Raw genomic sequence first — 22695 nt, forward strand, 5'->3', positions numbered from 1 at the left:
TATGGGCACTGACAGGCTCCACTGGATGCTACCTTAGGGATCTCTGCTCTGTAGAAACATTGCTACTTGATCCTTCTTTTTTTTTAAGATAGTATCTTTCTTTCCTTCTCTACTGTAGTTTGTTACAGGCTTCTCAGAGTTGACTGTACATAGAATCTAACAGTCTACCTGTCACCTCTGAAGACTGTTGTCATCTTCTGAAGTCCTTCATGGACTTAGCACAGTGAATGTGCTGCCGTTTTGAGTCTGCATGCCTGTCTTCCACCTTGACGCCACATCTATCTAGTCTGTGTATGCTTTGTATATAAATAAGAAGTTAAACTGTATGATACTCTTAAGGGCGCACTGTATGCATATGAGAATCTGAAGCATTTAAGTGCCTAATAATAATTTCAGAAGCATTAGTTAAAAGAATTTTCTGAGGATGTTTGGGTATCTGAGGTTAAAGTATAGCTTGGACATTGATAATGAAAAGAAGTCATTAAAAAAATTAAATGGAGTGCTTTATCTGAGCTCCCTATTTCATGACATGAAACAAGCTCTTACTAATAGCAGTTTATTACATAACTACATTCCTCTTTTTTTTTTTAAACAGACAGTATTGCCTAATGTAGGAGGCAGTATTGTGGTTTTAACTGGGCATCAATATGGTCAGTGTTGTGTATTTAATTTGAAATCTATTTTGGTAAGTGTTTCCCCAGAGACTTCACGTAGGTGGCACACGTAGTTGTTACTAGCATTTTGAACCTTGTGACTATTAATCCTGTTGTGATAAAGATTAGAAAACAAGTTACCTAAAGTGATAGTGGTCAGTGGCGTTTGGTCTCCTTCAGGTTTTTTTATTGCTAGCCCAAGTAGAGCTGAGCTACTGTGAGGAGTCCTGGCCATGTGTTCGTGAAACAGTAACCACTTGTCTGTGCACAGTTGGCTTTGTCAGGATTTACTGCTTGCATCCCTTCAGTATTTGTATTCAGTGAGCAGCTGCAAGTGCTTACATTTAAAGAATTATGTTTTGAGATACCATTTAAGGTTTTTTTCTTAATCTGCATGTTATATTGTACATGAGAAATACAAGGAAAGCACTAGAGATTTAAGAGGATGAGAGGTTTGAGTCAATCACTTGATCTTCAACTTAGTAACGCAAATCTGGCTTTAAGTGACCTTATTGATGTTTGCTCAAAGTAGCTTCCTTTTGGTACAAATGACTGAGCTTTGTTGTAGCTATTGTACAGGTAATGAACTGTCCCTTTAGAGATTGCCTTTGTATCCCTGATGCAACCTCTCTGTGCTTTAACAGAGAGTGCCTGCAGAAATGCCTGGAGCTAAGATAGATTGCATCGGTGTATCTCATTTGATCATCTGTCAGCAACGGAGGGAGAGGATAGGGTGGGCAAAAACATGTGCCCGTTGCTTTATCCCCAGCTCTTGGAAATTTGAGGGTTTGGCTGTTGGTGAATGGTGTTCAAGCAGAGAGCTTGATACCGTGGAATGGACATGGCAGCATGTCTGAAAGAGTCCTCACCACTTCTGTGACTTATACCCTGAAGAGCAGTGGCAAGCGACTGTTGCAAGTTTAGGGTGCAAGGGGATAAGCAGAATTTTGAGCAGTAGTAGCAAGGTGGTGCAAATAGTGCCAAGCACCCATGTTTTGAGGAGATAGTATTGTATAATAAACAGTGCCATCTTCTGGGAGGACTCGGAATGATGCCCTTGTGGTCAGCATTACAGATAGTTTTTAATTTCGGGGGGGGGGGGGTGTTGTTTGGGTGGTGGGTTGTGTGGGGGGGGTTGTGGGTTTTTTTTGTTCGTTTGTTTGGGTTGGGTTTTTTTCTCTCTGTCTAATAAATGCTTTGAAAAATAAAATACCACAAGTTGAAAGACAGTGTAAATGTCTGATAATGCAAGTTCACATCTTATATCTGTGAATTATCACTGATACAGTCTTTAAGGAAAAGTTTTAAACTATGTTTTGGAGCATGTTTAAAAGAACAAAAGTTTATCAACTGCTGAGCAGTACTCCAGGGAGGTAAATCTCAAAAATAAAAGTTAAGCACTTGGTCTGCTTTGTCTGCTGAAGGCCATTATTATTTTTGTAAACATACTTTGTAAAACCTAGATAATTGCAACATCTTTTCTCATAGGAAGCATAGAGACCTGTAGGAAAATGTTAAAGACCCAAAGTAGGAATATCCATCTTTTATTGTTTTATGTTGTTATAACTCCTTCTTTTGGGGATGTCAGAAGGAAGAAAAAAAAATGTTTTCTCTCTTAAAACTATCTTATAAATAGTTACATTTGGGAAATCACTGTGGTGCAAAATCTGGGATTAGAGTTACTAAAATTATCCTAGCAAGTGGAATGTAAGATTCAGCATTTACTGGGGCTCATTAATGGTGTCAGATCAATCACCTGAACTCTTAGTTGGAGGAAGTGAGCAATTTTAGTAACATTAATGGAACTATATGGGAGATGCAGCTGACGTTGTGAGGTTTTTTGTTACATGCTTTCAAATAAATAAATAGAGGAACCCAAGCAAAAAAACAGTAACAAAGTATAACCATTATGGGTGGAGAGGAAAAGAGAAACCAATGTGTTAAAAATTTTTATTGCTGAAATAAATTAGATACGGTATATCCAGAATGACAAGAATTTGAGAGCTCTGGATAGGCAGATAGATTCGGAGTTGTTTTTATTGCATCGTGATTGTCTAGGTAATTTACCAGCAAAAATGCAATGAAATAATAGTTTCTAAAACCAAAATACATTTCTTTTGCATGTAAATTGAAAGTCTATTCTGAGTATGTCATATTAAGCATGCTATAATGAGTACATTTTGTATTCCAGAGGGTCTCATTTTAATGACTATGGAGTCTGAGGCTTTTGGATAGTACAGTACTTAACAGTGCAACTAATTTTTAGTTAAAATGGTAATTGAGTGTGTATTTACTTTTTCAATATTAGCGTTAGCTTGGTCTGTCAAACATTATTTAATATATAAAGAAAAAGTCTAACTTTCAGCATATTCTGAATGTTTAACAACAACATAAATTGTTACTGTGTAATCTTTGTGTGTTTATGCAAGTCCTCAGTATTACAGTTAGGACTTTCATTTCTGACATCTGAAAGTAATTTAGCGTTGACCCATCTTACCATGTTGATTTTAAGTTGTTGATAAAAATCAGATGTTAAAATTTCCATTGCAAAGGGTGGTGGTCCTTGAGCATACCTCTCATTAAGTACTATATTTGCTTAAATACAATTTTAAAACTTTTTGTGTCTTGTAATTCAGTAAATTACTTCTCCGTAGTTTGGGAGTAAAGTATGTGCAACAATATTTTGCTGCAAACTAGCCTGAAAAATATTTCCCTATACATTTGGAACACTGCATGTAGATAATACCGTTAACTCTTAACTAGTTTGAGATGATGTTTCGCTGGTGCAGTGCTGTAAGTTATTTAATAAATGTTTTGTTGTTGTTGTTGTTATTGGTGGTGATTGCCATTCTTTGTGGCTTTTAATTCTGGTTTTTTGTAGTCACTCATGTTCTTGGAAGTCCTAGTTCAAACCATCTACAAGACTTGTATTTTAAAACAGGTGACCAACTCGCTCTGACATCAGACTTTAAGATTTCAGAGTGGATAGCACAGTATGTTATTACCCAGGTTTCCATTAACTTGGAAAACGCTGTTCCAAATATGTGGAAAACATTGTGTGAATAGACAAGATAAGTAAAAAATAGAAGAAATCCTATTTAGCAAAGGAAGAATGCAGTGCAGCTGACACTGAAGCTGCCCTCTTTTCCATCTGACTTGAGAATTTCTGCAGTGGCATTCAATACAAGAAGTAAGGTGGTTAACATTAAAATAGAGGCTGACCACCTCTGTTGCGTTTCCTATATTATAATCTTGTTTTCTGGTTGATAGGATGTAGACTAAACAAACAGTAGTTCTGGAGAGATAGATCAGAAAATGTCTGGTCTTAAAACGAAAATGGTACTAATTAGAAATTTCTTTTAGGAACTGAAAAAGTGAGCTTTTTTACTGAATACTGCATAATAGTTATGCAAGCTGCAGGATACCGATGGATTAGATAACTTCAAGGAAGTAATTTATATGGAAGCAGAAACAAGAATGATGTCTCCTGTGTAAATAGCAGTTATATCCTAATCAGAATACATCTACATGTGACAGAATTACGAATTCTGCCTTACAGCAGTTGTTGGTGTCCTGTTTGGAAAGCGTGTCAAAGTTTTGTTGGTTTGCCACCCCAATCCCGACCTCCTCTGAAGTAGTCAGTATCAATTACAGTGGAGCAAGTTACAATAAATGGAAGTTGTTTAAAATTTGTGTTGTCTGTTCTTCATCTAGCCCAATACTGCAATCTTGTAAAAGATCCCTTTAGGAGTACATGAAAACATTTACTAAACCTGAGAAAAAAATTGCTTAATTTATATGAAACAAAACATAACCCTATTTTTATAATTTATGGTATGAGCCAACTCTTTCAAGATATTTATCAACATCACTTAGTGATAGACAACAGGTAGCTTGCACTTAATCTTAAGGAAAAGTTCAGAAAGCTTATTGGTTTTATGACTAATGGTAAGCAGGTGTTTTGCTTGGTTAAAACTTGAAGGCGTTTTATTCTAGGTCCGTTCAATCTTGCGCACTAGTGAATTAATAAGCCTGACTTTCTTCCCATCTTTTCACACACAGGCAGAAGGAGAAGACAGCCTTAAAAAGATGCAGCTGATGGAGCTTGCAATTCTGAATGGCACCTACAGAGATGCCAACATCAAATCACGTAAGCATGTCATAAACTCGAGGGTCAATGCCATAATAACGTTTGCAGGGTTTGATTCCTAAAGCTACTTTTTGGCAAATGTGCAGTAGCAACTGTGTTGGAGAATGGAAGGCAGTAGAAAAACAACAAAACAGTAGGTAGCTGTTGCAAAAGATCTTCTGGAGATAAGCTATGTCAGCTTTGCGGTTTTTTGTTTGGGTCATTACCCCCCCTCCTCCCTTTTTTTTTTTTTTTTTTAGAACAGTATGTCTGTGTTAAAATATTTACAAATACATAGTTTTAAAAAATTCAACCCTTAAGCTAAATTTTTCTATTTTGCAATCATTTTTTCCTAAATACATATAAAGGACAATAGACTCCTTTTCAATATTATTTTAAGATATTTAATTTGAAAAATGTTACAGATGTTGAGGATACTGTGAATACATTTTTCTGTATTATATTCCTTCCTTTCATCTTGCTTGCATGTGTCCCCCCAATGTTATGTTTTTCCAACAATTCATCAACTGATTTCACAGCTGAGTTCACAGGGATCAGTGATGTAATGAGCCATTTTTAAAATTTCTTCCATTACATTTGTGTGAGAATGCTTTTGCAAATGCATGTATGCACAGGTTTACACTTGAAAATTAATTACATACACCTACTAATGAGAGCTTATATGTATTATGCGTGATACAAATTATTTTCTCTAGTTGAAAATCTTAATTTCTCCTCGTGAAAATGTAGTTGCTGATACTGTTGCATAGTAAATTTTTGCTTTAGCTGTGATACAGATGTCAAAGTGTAAGCACAGTTAAATCAATCTTTTCACTAATGGCCTACTGATATTTGCAAATTTCTTTCTCCTCACAGTCACCATTTCTATGTTGAATATGTTTAAAGGGTGGAATGCAGTTAGGTCAATTTGAGAGTGCTTACATCAGTGTAGTTATTCTGATTTGAAAAGAGACATAAGCAAGGGCTCTTACCACTACAGTGGTAGTGGTAAATCTTTCAGCCTTAATGAACAGTGTAATATTTGAAGCTAGATCAGTTTTAAATATATTTTATTCTCTAAATTATTACAAATGTGTGAGTAAAATAGCTTTCAGATTAGCTTAAATTGATGCAAACTGTTGCATAGAAACCTTTATATTAATTTGAGCAATTTCTTTGTCTGATCTATTCCCATTGGTCTATTTTATCATTGTAAGTGGGAAGATGGAATTTTGGGGTTTGGGGGTTTTTTTTCCATTTTTTGACTTGAGATTTCCACACTAATATTGACTTCTTGATAATAAGACAATTTCACTTTGTGTTTTGATTTTACTGAAAACTTGAAGATGTAGAAGCCATACTGGTTTAAGAAAGGAAATGAAAATGTTTGAGGGTTTTTTAATAATACATTCAGTCTGAGCACTTTTGTTTAAAAAATAAAACCCACAACAGTCTCAAATCTGAGAAACATCCACCACATTTCTCTCTGACCACCTATAAGTTAATTAAATCAATGTAGTGCATAGAAATCTATAAATTATAACTGTTTAAGATCGACTGTTACCAGCTGATATGTTAGCATTTAAGAAGCTGTTCATCTTTTGTGCCAACAGGCTTCAAATAACACTTAATGAAATGTGCTAGCAATGTTTAAAAAAAATAAAAACCAAACAAGTAAAACCCCACTAAACAAAAAACCCCACTTATTTTCTTTAACCTAAGCAAGGCCATAGGGAACTTTTTCTACAAAGAAAGTATTTTATTTTAGGGAAATTGATATGGAAATCACTTTTGAGTGAGTATTCATGCCAGAGTAGGAGAGGAGATGCATTGTGTTTCTGGGTCATCTTCACTGATCCTGGAAATTGGAATTGTGTATATGTTTAAATACAGTCTTAAGACATATAAAACTGTAGACTCGTATGGCAGCTCTGCATAACTGAGTATCTGTGGACTCTGTAGTTGCACTAAATTTTGTACTCTGTATTTGATTATGACAGTATTTTCCTTGTATCTCCTGCATGCATCTCAGTCTCATGCAGTCTTGATAGCATAAATGAAGAAATGTGGTCTAAATGGAGCTTTTGTGCTGTGTAACCTGTTTGAGAAATCTACCCCACTGTTTTACAATGGCTTTTTTATTTTGCATGTTCATACTTAATCACACTGGAAAATGGAAAGCTGTTTGCATTTGAATGGTGTGCTTTGGCACTGTGTGATCAGCGCATGTACTAATGATTTCCTTTTATTTTTCTTCTTTCCTACTTTTCCCCTTTTTTCCCATTCTTTCCACGTTTTGTACTGCTATCTCCATACTTTCCTCTAAATTTCTTTGCTTACTGTAGCAGCCCTTGCCTTTTCTCTTGCAGCAACAGCCCAGGCTCCAAGGATTATTACTGGGCCTGCGCCTGTTCTCCCACCAGCTGCCCTGCGTACTCCTACGCCAGCTGGCCCTACCATAATGCCTTTGATCAGACAAATACAAACCGCTGTCATGCCAAACGGAACTCCTCATCCCACCGCTGCAATAGTTCCACCTGGACCCGAAGCTGGTTTAATTTACACACCATATGAATACCCCTACACGCTGGCACCAGCTACGTCAATCCTTGAGTATCCTATTGAACCTAGTGGTGTATTAGGTAAGATCTTTGTACACGGATGACTGGAGAATATATTGCTTCTGCTTTTATGATATTTGCAAGGTAGAGGTCGTGGAGCTCAAAGGAAAAAAATTTGAAGTAACAATCTTATCTCAGGTATATCAAAACTGCCTGGGAAAACTGCTCAAATGGTATAACTCTTAAACATTTTAAACATGTTTTGCATTAGTGTATGTGTGTATTTAGTATATTAAGTTTACTGAAAATAAAATCTTAATGTTTCTATGACACTAGATGGTGGATACATAGGCAAGGGAAAAAAAAAAAAGAAGTTGTCATCTATTAGATGTCATTTGGGCTCCCATAAATACCAGATTTGTTTGTGCTCTCTTTAACGTAAATTAATTTCCAGTAATCTTTGGAAGAGAGAACTTCCTATTTTGCTGTACCTTTTTAGTAGCAAAACTGGAAAGAATGCAAAGGCATTTTTTCAGTTTGTTGGAGTTTTTACTTCTTTATTTAGTACAAAACTGGTAAATCTCTCCTCAGTGTCAGAAAGCTGTAAATCATTTGTAAGTAGAAAATAATTTCAGTGGATGACTATAAAGCGAACTAAGTTCTGACCAAAGGATGATACAATTAGCAACTTTACTGATGGATTCTTTTATATACATTGGATTGAAATATCCATCATTCCTAATATTTCAGACCATTGACTGGCTGTGTGAAGGCGAGAATGATAAAGCAGCCGTGACAATTCAGTTAACTGGTCAATATGGAACAAGCAGTTCCAATAGTTTCTTCCTTCCCTACCCTCTACAGAATCTAAATAATCTTTCCTCTTCAGTTTGTTCTGAATTGCATATGACCTTGGTGCTGCATAATGTTGATTTTATAGGACTTTGATCTTAGTTTGTTCAGGGGCAGTTATTGATTTACACAATTTCTAAACATCTCTAATGAACACTGGACATAAGGTTCAAAGTCACTATTTTGTTGAAAGTATTGCAAAAAAATCAGCGTTTCACTTGAGTGACAAATACTTGTTGAGTTATCTGTATCTGTGCATGTTCCCATGTTATATTTTGTACAGTAGAAAAACGTATTTCAGACTTCTGCCTTTCAGGATAAGTGAACTAATAATAAGAATTTTAGTAGGGCAAAAATATGCAGTAGGTCTGTCTGAGAAACTTAATGGTTGTTGTCTGTCATAGCCAAAATTCAGTGAACATATGATAATGTCATCATTTATTAATTTGCCACAAACATGTAAATATTCTCCCCAGCTCCTCTGCCCCCCCAGTCTGCAAGTCCACTTGTGGTGCATCCTGGGGTAAAGTCACAGTTACAGGCATTGTCACAGTAGCTATCAGTCGCTGGTTAGTGGCAAAGCCCTCTCCTGAATTCAATTAATAGCTAGTAAAGAAATACACGATTCCATAGTAATAACTTAATACAATGAAGGGAACTTTGATTTCTCACAGAATTTTCTATAAAGAGAGAAGAGTGTAAAATTACTCCTAAAATGGCATCTGAAATCATTGCATACTTTTGGGCTTAGCTGTGAGAGCACAGGTGTATTGCCCAAAACAGATCTCACCAAACAATCTTATTTATAAAAGGAAAAGGGGGGGAAATCACACTCCCACTTAGGTAGCATAGAATCAATAACTCTTAATACATCTGCTGTATTATCTGAGCAATTGTATGGAGTTAATTGAATTAAATTAGTTTTTTGTTGAGTTTTTTTCATAATACGCTCATTCTCATTAATAGTAGGGTATAGTTTGTCCATTTCTGTGGTGGACCTTTAAGATGTCTTAAAATAGTTCTGTTAAAAATGGCAGAGAAATGCATCCCTATTAGTATTTTTGGGGATATTGGTGTTGAGATCAAATTTTAGTTGGTGACTAACTTTTAATTCCCTTCCTTTTATCTTCAGGTATGGCTTTCCCAACGAAAGGCTAAGAATTCAAGAACGGTCTTAACTGATCCTTCATCAGATCTGAATTTTAACAAATGCTTAGTTTCAGCAGCCTTGAAAAAAGCTTGGCCTAGCAGTCAGTGACTTACTTGCACTTTTTTTGCACATAGATTTAAAATAAAATAGTGCTATTAATTTGGATTAGCTCCTATTATTACAGACTAGCTGTAATTTATGAGTGTATAGTAGTATACTGACTGCTAAGTGTTCTATATAGTGTTTGCTTTACTAATCACCTAATTCATTGCAGTTCATACTTATTGACTTAAAGTTAAAAATCACAATCTGTAGGCTTGAAGAATTGCTTTAAAACTTTTTTTGTGGTAGAACTGGAAGTGATCTTAAGGTTAGCAAATAATTGTCAGTATTAAAAGATGGCATTATTTAAAATAGTCCTGCTGCAAGAAAGGCACTTCAGTGAATATGTGACTAGTAAAGCTTAAATGTGCTTGGGTCTAATAGATTTCATGAAATACTGTAATTTTGGGATTGTAAATGAATGGATTAAACAGGTTAAGGCCAGGATGTTTAAAATAAATGCAATATTAATCTGCACAGATAAACGTCTTTTTAAGATTAAGATTTGAAACTACTGTGCCTTAACTTGTTGCTTTTCTTAAAATGAACTTTTGTAGTTAATGATCATTTAAATCCATTTTGATAAACCTGCTGTTAATGTTTTCTTTGAATGTTTTCTAACTTTGTCTTGGTAATTGCAATTTAACTAGGTGCGGTGGCTACTAAAGTTCGAAGGCACGATATGCGTGTCCATCCTTACCAAAGGATTGTGACCGCAGACCGAGGTTAGTTTAGTTCTGCAGTTCTTGTTTGTAAGAAGTGCTTTGAGTGTACATGAGATTTGCAACACCACAGCTGGTTAACCAAATACCCTATTTTGACCCATTCGTTATTTTTCTCAAAAATCTGAATAGTTAATATTTTAAAGCTTTGGGAATACTTGTGTTTTTAAAAACGTTTTGTAAACTTGGCTTTCCCAGCTCAGTTAAATATAGAAACTTTGTGATATATTTAATATAAAAGCTATAACTGATTCCCTTCTAAAAACTATTTAAAGATCCATTGCATCAGGAAACACTATGAATTCAGTGCTGCAATAATTAATTTGTTTGTGGTTCCCCCCCTCTCCCCTCAATTTGTTTTTTTAATTGGTGTGGAAATATCAGATTGGTGTTGCAAAATAAAATGAATGGATGGTTGCTTAATGAGAAAGAAGTAAAGGAATAAATGCCTCCTGTCTGTGTCTGGAGAAATCTGAAGATTTAGATTCCTTTTTTCCCAATAAACTTTTGAGCCACTGTACTGTATATTATGAGGAGGATGCATGTTCTCAGATACCTGACTGAATTCAGAAAGGTAAGGGCTGTGAAGATAACACTTCAAAAGTTGTTTGAGTTTGAATTACTAAGGGTGGGGGAAGGGAGGGTGTTTTGGTTTTTTTTGCCAAAATCTGTTTCTTGGTATTTGCCTTTTGCTGCTAAAATGTGTAACCTGAAGGAGAAGCAACTTTTGAAGTCCTGTTTGTGAGATGACATCCAATATTTGGGCATCTCTCTTTAACCCTTGAACGGAAAGTAAATCTTCATTTTTCTCCTGTTCCTCAAGTGTAATGCCTTTGGACCCCTGAATGAAGTATTTAAGGTTATTGAGAAAAGTGATATTTTCGGTTTATTGACATTGGCTAGAAAGCAGCGTGTGGGCTGAATTCTTATCCCATCCCTGCTGCTGACTCACTGTGGGTTTCGGCAAGTCATTTAATCTCTCTGTGTATGTTTTCCCATCTGTAAAATAAGGATAATAATACTTCCCTACCTCACAGGGGTGTTGTGGGGGTTCTTGTTTTGTACAGGGCTTTGAGGATGCAAAGCATTATGTGCCAAGTATTATTATTCTGCGCTCATCAAAATCAGTGTTGTGCAGGCTTCCATGATATTGTAATATTCAAAAGCCAAATTCAGGTGACAGATCTGACATCTCCTAACATTGACTACACTTCACTTCTCACAACCTTCCATAAATTAACTACAAGAAACAACACAGATTTCAGTCCAAACAGTAAAAAAGGCCGTCCTGGATATTTGCTATATTTATGTAAAACTTTTATCTTTCGTATGATCTTATCCTTTACAGAAAGTGTAAAGCTGATAACGAACACTACTTAGGTTTTCTAGAAGATTGCTTCTTCTTTTATATCACGGCACACCATTTACAGTCCATTGGCTTGTTTTCATTTCTTGAGAATTCTTCAATGGGCAACAGGGTATAATCAGAATAAGGTCATAGCCCATGTTTACCAAAAAAAAAAAAAAAAAAGAGTAACAAAAGGAAATAGAAAAAAGAAATTAGAAGAAAGATTAAAGCCTATCTCTGTCAAGAGGAATGGGTTGTAAGGATTTGGTTGTCTTTGAAAGTTTGACCTGATGTTGCAAAAATCAGTTTTTTGCTAATGGTCTTTCATGATCTGCAATTGTAGTTTCAGGTGACAGGTGGGACTACCTTTTTGTTTAATTAGATATTGCCTGAGACAACCAGTAAATATACTGATAAAGCACAGGGAGGGGGAAATACCAATTTGTACCAAGTTCATCATTGTAGGATTTACTCAACATAGATTTTAAATATTTTGCAAAGGGCCTAGGTGTTGCACCTGGGTCACTTACAAGTAATTGAAATTAATTATTGGTATCATTTCACCTTCTTTTAAAATACAGCTATTTACTGATAATACAGTGTTCTTTAGCAATATTGGATGCCTACTGTCTTAAGTAGATTAATAAATACACATGGCTTATCTCCTGTGGCATAAGTCATGCATACCTCTCTCTTTTAGCATGACAACCATGCTGATATTTCAGGAGAATGTTATTTTAAAGTCTTACCTAAGTAATCCCAGTGTATATTAAGAAACTTACACAAAGTTAATTTTACAACTGTACTTCATTGTATTTTGAATTCGAAATCCTAGATTATCACTGCACAGATTTAACAGTTTCACAAAGGGTTTTGAAGAGAACTTTGCTCAGCAATAAAAGTTTCTTTCAATGTGCTAAAATTATGTGGTAGAATTAAAATACTATCAATATTTACCATAGTCACCTATTTGGTTGTTCTGTCACCAATATACTTCTATAGGTATAGCCATGAAAAACAATGTCAGCAAACCGAAATACTTTTTTTTTCCAATGCGGAAACTTTTTTTATATATAGTTAAATGTCACTGAATTTATATTCACATTCATTGGGTCTAAGGTTTTTTTAAAATTCTAAATCAACTTTCAGACGACTTTGTAGTACTACTGCATTCACTTTTTAAGTAGGCTTTTATTCTTTGCCTAGGTATTTTGGGTTTGGTTTTTTTGTTTGTTTTTGTTTTTTTAGAGATAAGCACTGCATTTAAAGCAAGAATCCCCAAATGTGTAAATGTTTTACAACTAAGCATTTAGAATTGGTGAAGGGTTGAAAAATATAGCTCATTTTAACTAAGAATAAAACCCCCATTTATAAATAATACAAAATTGAATTTGATGCATATAACAGAGAGACTGACTGATTTAATTGTAATAAACTGTAAATGGTGTTGCACAGTTGACAAACCTGTGTGTACTGTAGAAGGCCAGAGACTTGGCAGAGGATGTATCACAGGTGTACTGGTATTTTTAAAAGGTAGCTTGCTTTGATTATAAACTCCACAAGAAATATTAATGCTGAGAATTTTCTTGAATGTTTTATCCAAACCAACTGTCACATAATTTTATATATAATTTTAATACCATTTAATCCAAATTGTAATCAGTATCAAAATGCTTTAAGAGTCTGTTTCTAGTATACCTGTAAAGTGGTGAGATTGTGCCACACAAAATATTTATTTTTATTTTTGCTTATTTTTGAAACAGCCATTTTAATTTAAACAAATCCCACTTAGCATGATTCTGAAAAAATTCAGGGAGCATGTGGTCTCATTTACGTTACAGTAGTAATTTTTTGTAGTGTTATAAACTGTATCCTAAATGATAGGCCATTTTTATTATGTGAAAGTAAATAAGCCCATGAGAAAGATTGCTAAATCGATGCTATCTGTGACTCTTACACCTACTGGACTTCATTTTATGTAATGGCACAAATCTGACTTTGCACTGAATACCTTTCTCACTTTCATCTCCTCTGCCGTAGTCAAAATGGCAACAGTACAAAAACTTTATCAACCTCAGAATTTATTAGCTATAATTAAGCTGTTGAATGAGTCTTAAAAAAAAATAAATCGTACTACTGTTAAGTGGACCAAGTTTGGTGAAGGAGAATGTGAGAGAATGATTAAAGAAGGAACAGCTCAAGAACATTGGGAATGATAACTTTCCACTTGAGAACTTTTTTATGTTTTACTGTAATTTGTTTGTGTTTTTGGGTTTTACTTTTTTGTTGTTGTTTTTTTTGGTTTTTTTTTTCTTTTTTGCAAAAGAAAATAGTATTTACAGGTGGCTTCTTTTAAAATATAAAAATATAAAGCAGGAATGTATATGAAATGTCAGATTTTATTGTATTTGCAGAGTATTAGCTTTGAAAATGAATAAAGAGAGCTGTTTGTAGTTTTAAAATGCCTTATTAGTATCAATTAGATATTTTCTCTATTTTTTGATGTACTTAGAGCTTTTTAAGTATAGACTTTAAAATGGCAGGACTTTTACAGTGTTTACATGCAAGTGCATTTTATAAGTGTCCTATATGTGTAAAATAGTATTTTGAACGGGAAAGTGCTGGCTAAAGTAGCAGGCTGGGCATTTTCCTGGTTCCCACAATGATGCCTACGTTGCTAGACTACAGTTTAGTATTGCTTTGTATCATGAGGCCAAGAAATTCCATGTTGTTTGTAAATAGAATAAATGAAAGGCAATAAAAAATTTATTGAACAAAAACCCTTTGTTTGGCCCATAGTTTGTTGAACCAAATTGTTTCTCTAAGTCCAGAATTCCGTAGATGACTCCATTCTTTTAACAACCAGTTATTAATAATCACATCCATCATTAATAGTTGCTTCAATGCTTGCACCTGGGGAGGTACTAATGCTTAATAGCAGTCAGATACTGATGCTGTGCACTGACTGTTGTTCCAGAAATCTTCTACCCAGTTCCAAAACTGTTCATCGTTTTTGTTTTCCAATTTCCTTCATCGACTGCTACTAACCATTAGTCGTTAGTTGTATTTTATCTCTATTTCTCCTGTTAACCGGTTTTGTGGGAGCGGGCTTCTCCTTCACGTGTTCAAATCATGATGGAGGGCTGTCATGATTTTATTGCATTCTGTAGATGGTGTCGATCAGTATGTCAGAATTAAACATGCTTGTTTTTTTTATTAGTTGTGATTAGTTTTCATGTTGTCATTAAGCCGTCACTAGCTGGAACTAATCTCTTCTCTATCTTTTCTTTCTTTTTTTGTTTTGTTTTTTTTTGTTTCTAACCACCCAGCCGCCACCGGCAACTAACCTATGACCTTCTGACCTCTGAACTCTTCACCCAATGATGACCTGACCATGCCTGCCTGCTGATCAGTTAACTGGTAAACGCCTTTGCTTGCCTGTCTTCAGTGCAGCGAGCTGGGGCACTTGTCCGTTCGTCTTACCATCTAACAAAACAGACAAAGAAATTGTTGTCCTCCAACTCCGCTTTTTGTTGTTCTCCTGTTTGGGTGAAAGTGGTTCTAGAACCTGCACTGAATAGTAGTAAAGCAATAAGGTCCAACTCATCCCTCCGCACTGATCATCCTCTAGTGTCCCACCCCAAGCGAACGGTAAGGAGGCCTCGCACGAGATGGAGACAGATGTCCCTTAACTACCCGATGACAGAGGCAGTTACTGTGAGAGACTTCTAGGAATATTTTTCTTCTCAAAAAAAAAAAAAAGAAAAAAAAAAGAAAAAGGAAAAAAAGAAGTCAAAGCTCTCTCTGAATGTACTGTGTGATGATGCATCATGCATGAACCTTTGGTCAGGGATGTCATTGGGGAAGGGATTCCAAAAAGTATTCAAAATTTGATACGCTGTTTAGTCACTACCGGTGCCCTCAAAGGGCATATGTTGCAGCCTTTTTTTCTATTGCCTGCCAAATTGGACGTTTTAAAGGAAAGTGTGCCATGAAATGCAGATTACGATGACTTTTCAGAACTACATTAATGCAGAGAACAAAACAGCAACACTATTAAAGCAAAATCTGAGTTTAAATTATTTTAACCATATTTTAATCTCCTCGGAAGATTACATGAGAACAAGGTACATGCATTATGTGTCACATTACTGGGCAAACTGTTCAAATATTTTTTTTAAACCTCCCTGTATAGAAAAAAATTCATTAAGGATGTAAAAGCCATGCTTGCCTATTTGCTGTATACATGTAATGAAATTGTAGATAAAGTGTAGTGCATTGAAACAAAATGAACAAAAAAGTAGATACTTTTACTATACAAGGGTGCTGGTGCAGAAAAAAAATATATTTTTGGAAATGTAGCATTTTATACTTTCAAGTGTTATAAAAAAAGAAAAAAAGAACAAAGAAACCCTTTATTTCATTAAATGATTTTTTCTGGTGGTTGTCAAGAAAACAAAAGACCAAAAGAGCCTTTTAGTCTTTCTTTTTTATTTTTTAAGTATTGGAATAAGTCTAAAGAAAAGGAAGTGCCTTATTTTCTTCATGGTCATTTAGTCAAATGTCTTGTATAATCAGCTTCTCCCTCAGACAAGTTACTGCATGCCACTCAGTCGCCCAGTATGTGAAAGAAGCTGTGAGGAAAGACAGATGATGAGTTGACCATATTAATTACCTGATTTTTGCCATACTAGTGTGATGTGACTTTGCCAAAATCTCATTGCGTAAAATAATTTGCTAAGTTTTTGTCAAACCAGCCCACCGTTATTTCAGCCAGTCTACTTTTTAAATCATAGCAAATGCCGTACTTGTGCAATGTAAACCAAAGGGTTCTGTGATACAGACTGTCTCATGCTAAAGGGGACTATTAGCTGACAAATGTTTGTAGAGCTGGAAGTGTGTCATTTGTGTTCAGGGATGGAGAGGAGTTTTCTTGATTTTGGTTGGAATAAATATACATCAAATATAGTAGTCTTCAGCGTCACCCAGAAAACTGATGTTCTGCGGATAATGAAATTGAAAGCGCTTAGCTAGTTTTCAGTTCTAGTCTGAGCAGGTCCCCGTTTTTTGCAAGCAGCTCCTGCAGTGGCAAACAGCATACAAGTTACTTGTTTTTCAGCTCCTCTTTGACTATTGTTCGATCTGCCCGCTGGCTTTTCGTCATAAGATAAGCAGGAGAGGGACATCAGCTACTTGTTTGAAGTCCAGCCATACTCTCTTTTCCACATGAGATTCATATAGCTGGGCAATTGCAAGAGCTGAAGCTGTTGAACGCACAGTATTTAATTCTGAAAACATTAAGTATTACTTCACACGGGGCTCAGTACTAAACTTGGCAAATATCAGGTGATAACTTTATTCCCCTCTTGTCAACTTATTCTCCTCCTGCAAATCTTCGCAGCTTCCAAATGAAAGGTCAATAGTAAGCTAAGAGGGCTTACATTTTTAAGCACCTGCATGGTGACCTCATCTAACATCTTGTCTCACCTGGAAATAATTATCAGTTTATTTACTATGCAATAGACATTCATCCTTCCGTATTCAGCTAGCTTTTTGTTTATTGTGCCACCGGCTTTGTCTTCCTGTTACACATACAGTTGTGTTGATTTTACTTACAGTATATGCTGTGCCATTTTGATTTTATTTTGGTTGGTTGGTTGAATAAACTTGCGACACTCGAACATTTGAAGAGAGATTTGCTAAAACAATACCAGTATTTGATCCAGTTTCATCTCAACTATGATAAAACCTGGACATTTTAGATGTTTATCAAAGGTCTTTTACTGGGGGGGGGGGGGAGGGGAAGTGTATGAAATAGATGTGTGACATGTGAAAGTAATGTTTGCTCTGAACAAACTTCTGAAAAATTAGTTGACAAAATTTTGGATCAACTTAAAAAAAAAAAAGCATGACTTTTGAAATCTCTGAATGCCTTGGTTCTCAGTATTATCATTCTTTAATGACTTTTTCTTTATTAAAATAAGTAGTTTTAAGACTTCTTTCTGACAGTATTATGTAATTTTTTTAGAGTGGGTAGATGGGAGTGTCGCTTGTATGTAACCGTACAGATGACATGTATTTGTCTATTCTTTATTATCTTAGTAGTTTCATGCTATGTATGTACCATAACCAACCTATTGCCTATGAGAAACATGTAAGATAATGTATTTACAGCCATTGTTACAAGTTTATAATGTATTTTTCTATCTTGTTTTATATGTATGTTATATAACATTCAAAAGAAATTTTTTTCCTGATTGAGAAAAAAGGATACAAAATGCAAAACCCACAATTTTGATAACTGAAAAATTGCCAATTGTTTTGCAGTACTTTATTATATTGGGAGTGTTGTCTTTCTTGGGCTTTTAGTTAGCTACTGGATGAATACATTAGACATATTTGGGTTTTAGTTGGGTTTTTACATAGCTTGCATTTTAATTCTTTGGTTCTTTGCTGTTTCTATTAACCCATAGCATTATTTTAATAAATGTTATAATACCAACCTACTAACTCTGGACTATGTCTGTTTATTAACCATTACATGTTTAATTAAAATAAACAAATAAAGACGGAAGAATGTAAAGTCTTGAGTTACTGGACTAACCCTGAAGAACGTGACCACAGATAACACAACGTGACTTGTTTTTATGTTGTTTGTCGGCTGACATTCTGCACACTACTATTAAATTGGCTTGGGTCATTCTGGCCTTTTACCTTGGGGAATAGGTGCCAGTAGAAATGGGAACAAAGTAGCGTTTTTTGAGGCATTCTTCTTGTAGAGTCTTGCCACTTGCCTTTCAGCATCTGCATTACTAATTCCACACTTTCTTTTTCTTTCTCTAAAATAATTACTATCGGCTCACAGCAAAAGAGCAAAGATGCCAGTGTATTGGTAAATCGTGACAGTGTACAGAAACCAGTTTGATTCTTTGTTGAACCATTCAGAGGTTGCAGTTAATCTCGTAGGAGTTTGTGATTTGTTGGTTTTGGCACCTGAATCACTGTTGCATCACGTGACGTTTCTAAGCACAAAATACTTCTAGACAGAAGTACCGTACATCGAAATACAAAATCTGAGGGTTTTCCTTGCCAGAAGTGCCTTGTTTTCTTCATGCCACGCTATTTTTAAGTAAACTTTTTTTTTTTGTTTTTTTGTACTTCTGCTATAGTCTATCAGTATTGCCTAGCTCAGGGGGGTACAATTTCTGTAAGCCAAAGGTCAGACTGGATCATTTCCTAATGACTGCAGAAAGTACGAAAATACACCTTTTGCTAAATTACCAAGCAACAGCCATTTCAAATTCCAGGGCTGCCTTTATGTGATCTTTATCCCTGTGGATGACTGTAGCGACATGAACGCAGGGAACTGAAATGGTGAAAATGCTGTTTTGAATGTACATCTATGCAAATATTTTTACAGAAACATTTCTCCTTCTTAAAGCTTCTGCTGTCTGAGGCTCCTTTACATATCCTGGGTCATCCTCCTAGATTCGTAGTCTTAAGTGGACAGTAATTACAGCTAATGTCGAGGGAGATCTTCGATGTAGATCACTCTTCAGATATCAACAGTTTTTGTGAAAGCCCAGGCTTTTCCCTCTAGATAGTAAAAATTCAGAGGAGGAGTCTTTGCGTCTCTTCAGATGCCTTCTTTAATTTATGGAGTTTCAAACTATGTATCTTGAAATCCATGCAATATAAAACTTTAATTTTAAAACGTTCTCACAGTATTGGCAGTAATTAAAATAGAATGCCTCTTTATTTTATGGAGGAAAAATAGTCTAGCTCTGATTAAGATGTTTGTTAGTTTTTTAATGGCATGTAGCTCTTTGTTTTACAAAAATGTATAGGAATAGCTGACATATCAATGCATTTCACTTGTACAGACATATTTTTAATTTTACAGATCGTGAATATATTAGTATCCTAAAAGTTAGCCACAGGGAGATGATAAATCAGACATTTACAACAGATAATGTCAGGACCTTTTGATCGGCTAATGACACAAGTGTAATTTCAGAACTAATAATTTATATTCCTGAAGAATTTTATCAGAGGCATACATTTAAACTTGGTGAAGTACTCTCTCCAGTATAGGTGAAACTATTTAGATGGGACAAAAGATTAGTGTTTTATATTGAAGAATACTTCTATTCCCAGAACTACTGCTTTTCTGTAACATTTTTATTATTTTGTATTTTTATTAGATATGAACTACTGTCATACTTCTCATCTCATTCTTCATTATATGCAGTAGTGAAACTTGCTGTAAGTTTTGAAGTACTTTAAAGCTGAAGGACAGCAAGAGAAGGAAAACTGTAAAATCAAAATTTTATACTAATTATTGCTGTCCAGCAAATGCATTTTTCAGTTTACCTAAGTGCCTGTCTGAAAATTTAACTATTTTATACTTTGCCTGCTTATAGGAAAGAAACAAGATATTTTTAGAACTGAATTTGAGGACGGCTTCAATATTGCTACACCACTGAAGCTAGGTTGTTCTTTATTTTTATTCTGGGTTAAATTGTAATAACATTGGGAAGATCATACATTCAAGTCAGTTAGAGAGTTGCTGTTCCATCCAATAAAGTGGGATTTATCTTAGAGTAAATCTATTTATTTCTTTTAGTAGGTCAGAATATAAACAAAAACATCACAGAGCCTTTTGAAGTAAAATCTGAGCAATGCTATTCACTTCTTAAAAGTGAACTGTTGTACCAAAGTACAACAAATTTGGTTTCTCTGAGAGTATTTGTGTGTGTGTGTGTGTGTTATCAATCCAGAATATATTTCATAAGAGTCTTCAGGGACATCTTTCAAATATTTTTAATTGAACATATGTTCAGTGTATACTGACAATATGGATATTTTATTTGAACGTATCTTGAGAAAGTATGTCCAAAATCTGCATGTAACGAATAGTTTATTCCCAGATCACACTCTTTGAGGGGGACCACTAAAAAGTTTTCAGCCCTGAAAATGCAAGGAAACACTCAAGTGTGTTACCATCCGTTAAGAAATTGCTTTTACCTTGGGGAAAACATACCTAAGAGTATACGAAACTTAATTCTTTGTGTCTGGGTAAAAATAGCAGTCATCATAAATAGCACATTCTACAGAATGGGATCCGAGTAACACATTCCTAGGGTTGAAAGTGCATAATTGTTATCGGAATTTCTCCTTTGTTTTTACTATATTTGATATATTTTTCTAAAACGCTATTAATGGAATACTGTCCAAATAACACGTGAACCGTAACATTAACACATGGTAATCAATGTTGAATCAAACTGGTTAGCGAAAGCGCAGTGCTCTTCCTTCTACATGCCTGCGCGCTAATGGCAGGTGGTGTGGTTCTGCGTAGGAGGCGGGTGTTGGGCACGGCAGGTTGCAGTGCTAATGTCTTGGTGCCAGCAGTTCTGATGTCCGTCTTTGACAGCAGACTAACTGGGAGGAATCGTGACTCCCAAGGCAAAGATTAACCAAGATCTGAAACTTGTAGGAGAATTAATTGAAAAAACAGCAACAACAAAACAACATATATACATATATGCTTTGACTTGTATTATGGCAGTTTGTGTGAAACATTTAAGGTTTTGTTTGTGCAAAATAATGTATTCTGAGGGGAAAAACAAACATGGACATTGCCAAAACACATGTAAATAAAACACCATTTATGACTGTACATTATGTGCAATAAAGTAACTGGAAAAAGTGCATGTACTTTATCCTCAAAAGCAAACTGACAGCTCTCAAAGCTGTAGCTATAGTTTTATTTTCTGAAAAGATAAATTCTATTCTGTATCTAAACAGCAGAATAAAGAATGTACATTTTTCACACTTCAATTTTCATTAATGCTTTTAGCAGTGTTCTGAAAGATGTTAATTGTTGAAGAGGTTTAAATTTTCATGGTCATCTGATTACCAGGGTATTTTTTTGCCTAACAGTTTCTTATTGCATATACTGTTGTTGTTGTCTGTAACTGTAAATGAAGCAAGTATGCATTACATACCGTAAACATGCAATACACATTTTGAATATAGATTTGTGGATGCACCAATTCTATAAATTTCTTAAAGATGACCATGATGTTGTTGTACTTCTGTAAGCATCACTGTTACAATTGTTTAGGGCAAATAAGGAAGAGAGTACTACTTTGTAGTAAAGCTAACATACTGGTTTGGGGGGGAGGTTCTGGTTACTATAGAAAATGAAGATGATAAATCTGCCACCCTACCTGGTATGAATCTAGTGAGAAACACACTTTGGAGACGAAATAGATTATGGTCTTTTAACACTTTCATTAATATTTATGTGATGATACCTGGTTATAGTTTAAGACAATTTCTTTACAAAGAAATTTTTTACTATGCTAAAAAGTCGTCCTACTTTATGCTGCTTAAATGAAAAATGGTTTGCTTCAGAAGTAAGTGTACAACAGATAAGGTTAAATGTGGCGTCTTTAGGAATCTGGTAGAATAGGGGAGAGGAGGCTAAATACCAGCATTTAGGTACACTTCTTCTCCTGCCCTCTTGCAGGCAGGAAGAAAAATTTGGCGCAAGTAGCATTCAAAAATATCTTCCATGGTATCCAAGTGGTGGCATATAGTCATATCTGAGCTGGCTTTCATCTTGGTAGTTCGTAGATTGTAGAGAAGCAATTTGGTGCGTGCCACCCGAGGAGGTAAAGAAGCCCTCAACATCTTTGCTGTTACTCTGCATCAAACCCAAGCGCGCCTGTGCGCTGCAGTCCTGGGTTGAACGGTGGGCACAGCCTGACTTTCTGTGCCGTCTCTGGCTGCACTGTGCAAACCCCTCCTTCATCCGTCCAGACCCCAAGGAAACAGAATTGTGATGATCTTCCTTATCTCTTGCACCAAGTCAGTAATATCTATTTATGATCATGTTCATACTAGGAATTGCATTTTTTGGTCTACAAATTAAAGTTAGATGTGGAATTCAGTGACTGGAAAAATTCTGTGAACAGACTTTACTACTGTTCTACCAGCACTTTCTGCATTAGTGTTTTGGTATGTTTATGGAAGATGGCCTAATGTTACTGGATGTCTCCCGAATGTTTTTACTACAGTTAATGTAGTTCCCTTGAGGAAATAAATACAAATTTAGCCATTATCTATGACAAAATAATGAGAGGCATTCGTACCAAAGAGCGCCAAATG

At 35.3% G+C, this 22695-nt stretch overlaps 1 protein-coding gene across 13 annotated transcripts in view; it reads left to right on the forward strand.

The window, feature by feature from the left end:
* Positions 1-21360, forward strand: part of QKI (QKI, KH domain containing RNA binding) — a 169449-nt gene extending 148089 nt beyond the window's left edge. For 2 of the 13 annotated variants that reach the window (XM_075748548.1, XM_075748540.1), the window contains 4 exons: positions 4716-4803; positions 7152-7424; positions 10098-10172; positions 14847-21360. In XM_075748548.1, the coding sequence (XP_075604663.1) occupies positions 4716-4803; positions 7152-7424; positions 10098-10172; positions 14847-14863 (453 nt within the window). In that variant the 3' untranslated portion in view covers positions 14864-21360. Of the gene's footprint in view, positions 1-4715; positions 4804-7127; positions 7425-9327; positions 14298-14846 lie in introns of those variants that run through there. The other 11 variants (XM_075748542.1, XM_075748545.1, XM_075748538.1 and 8 more) reach the window with 7 other exon arrangements.
* The last annotated feature ends 1335 nt before the right edge of the window (positions 21361-22695 follow it).

Source organism: Balearica regulorum, chromosome 3, assembly GCF_011004875.1.
Source record: "Balearica regulorum gibbericeps isolate bBalReg1 chromosome 3, bBalReg1.pri, whole genome shotgun sequence".
NCBI lineage: Eukaryota > Metazoa > Chordata > Aves > Gruiformes > Gruidae > Balearica > Balearica regulorum.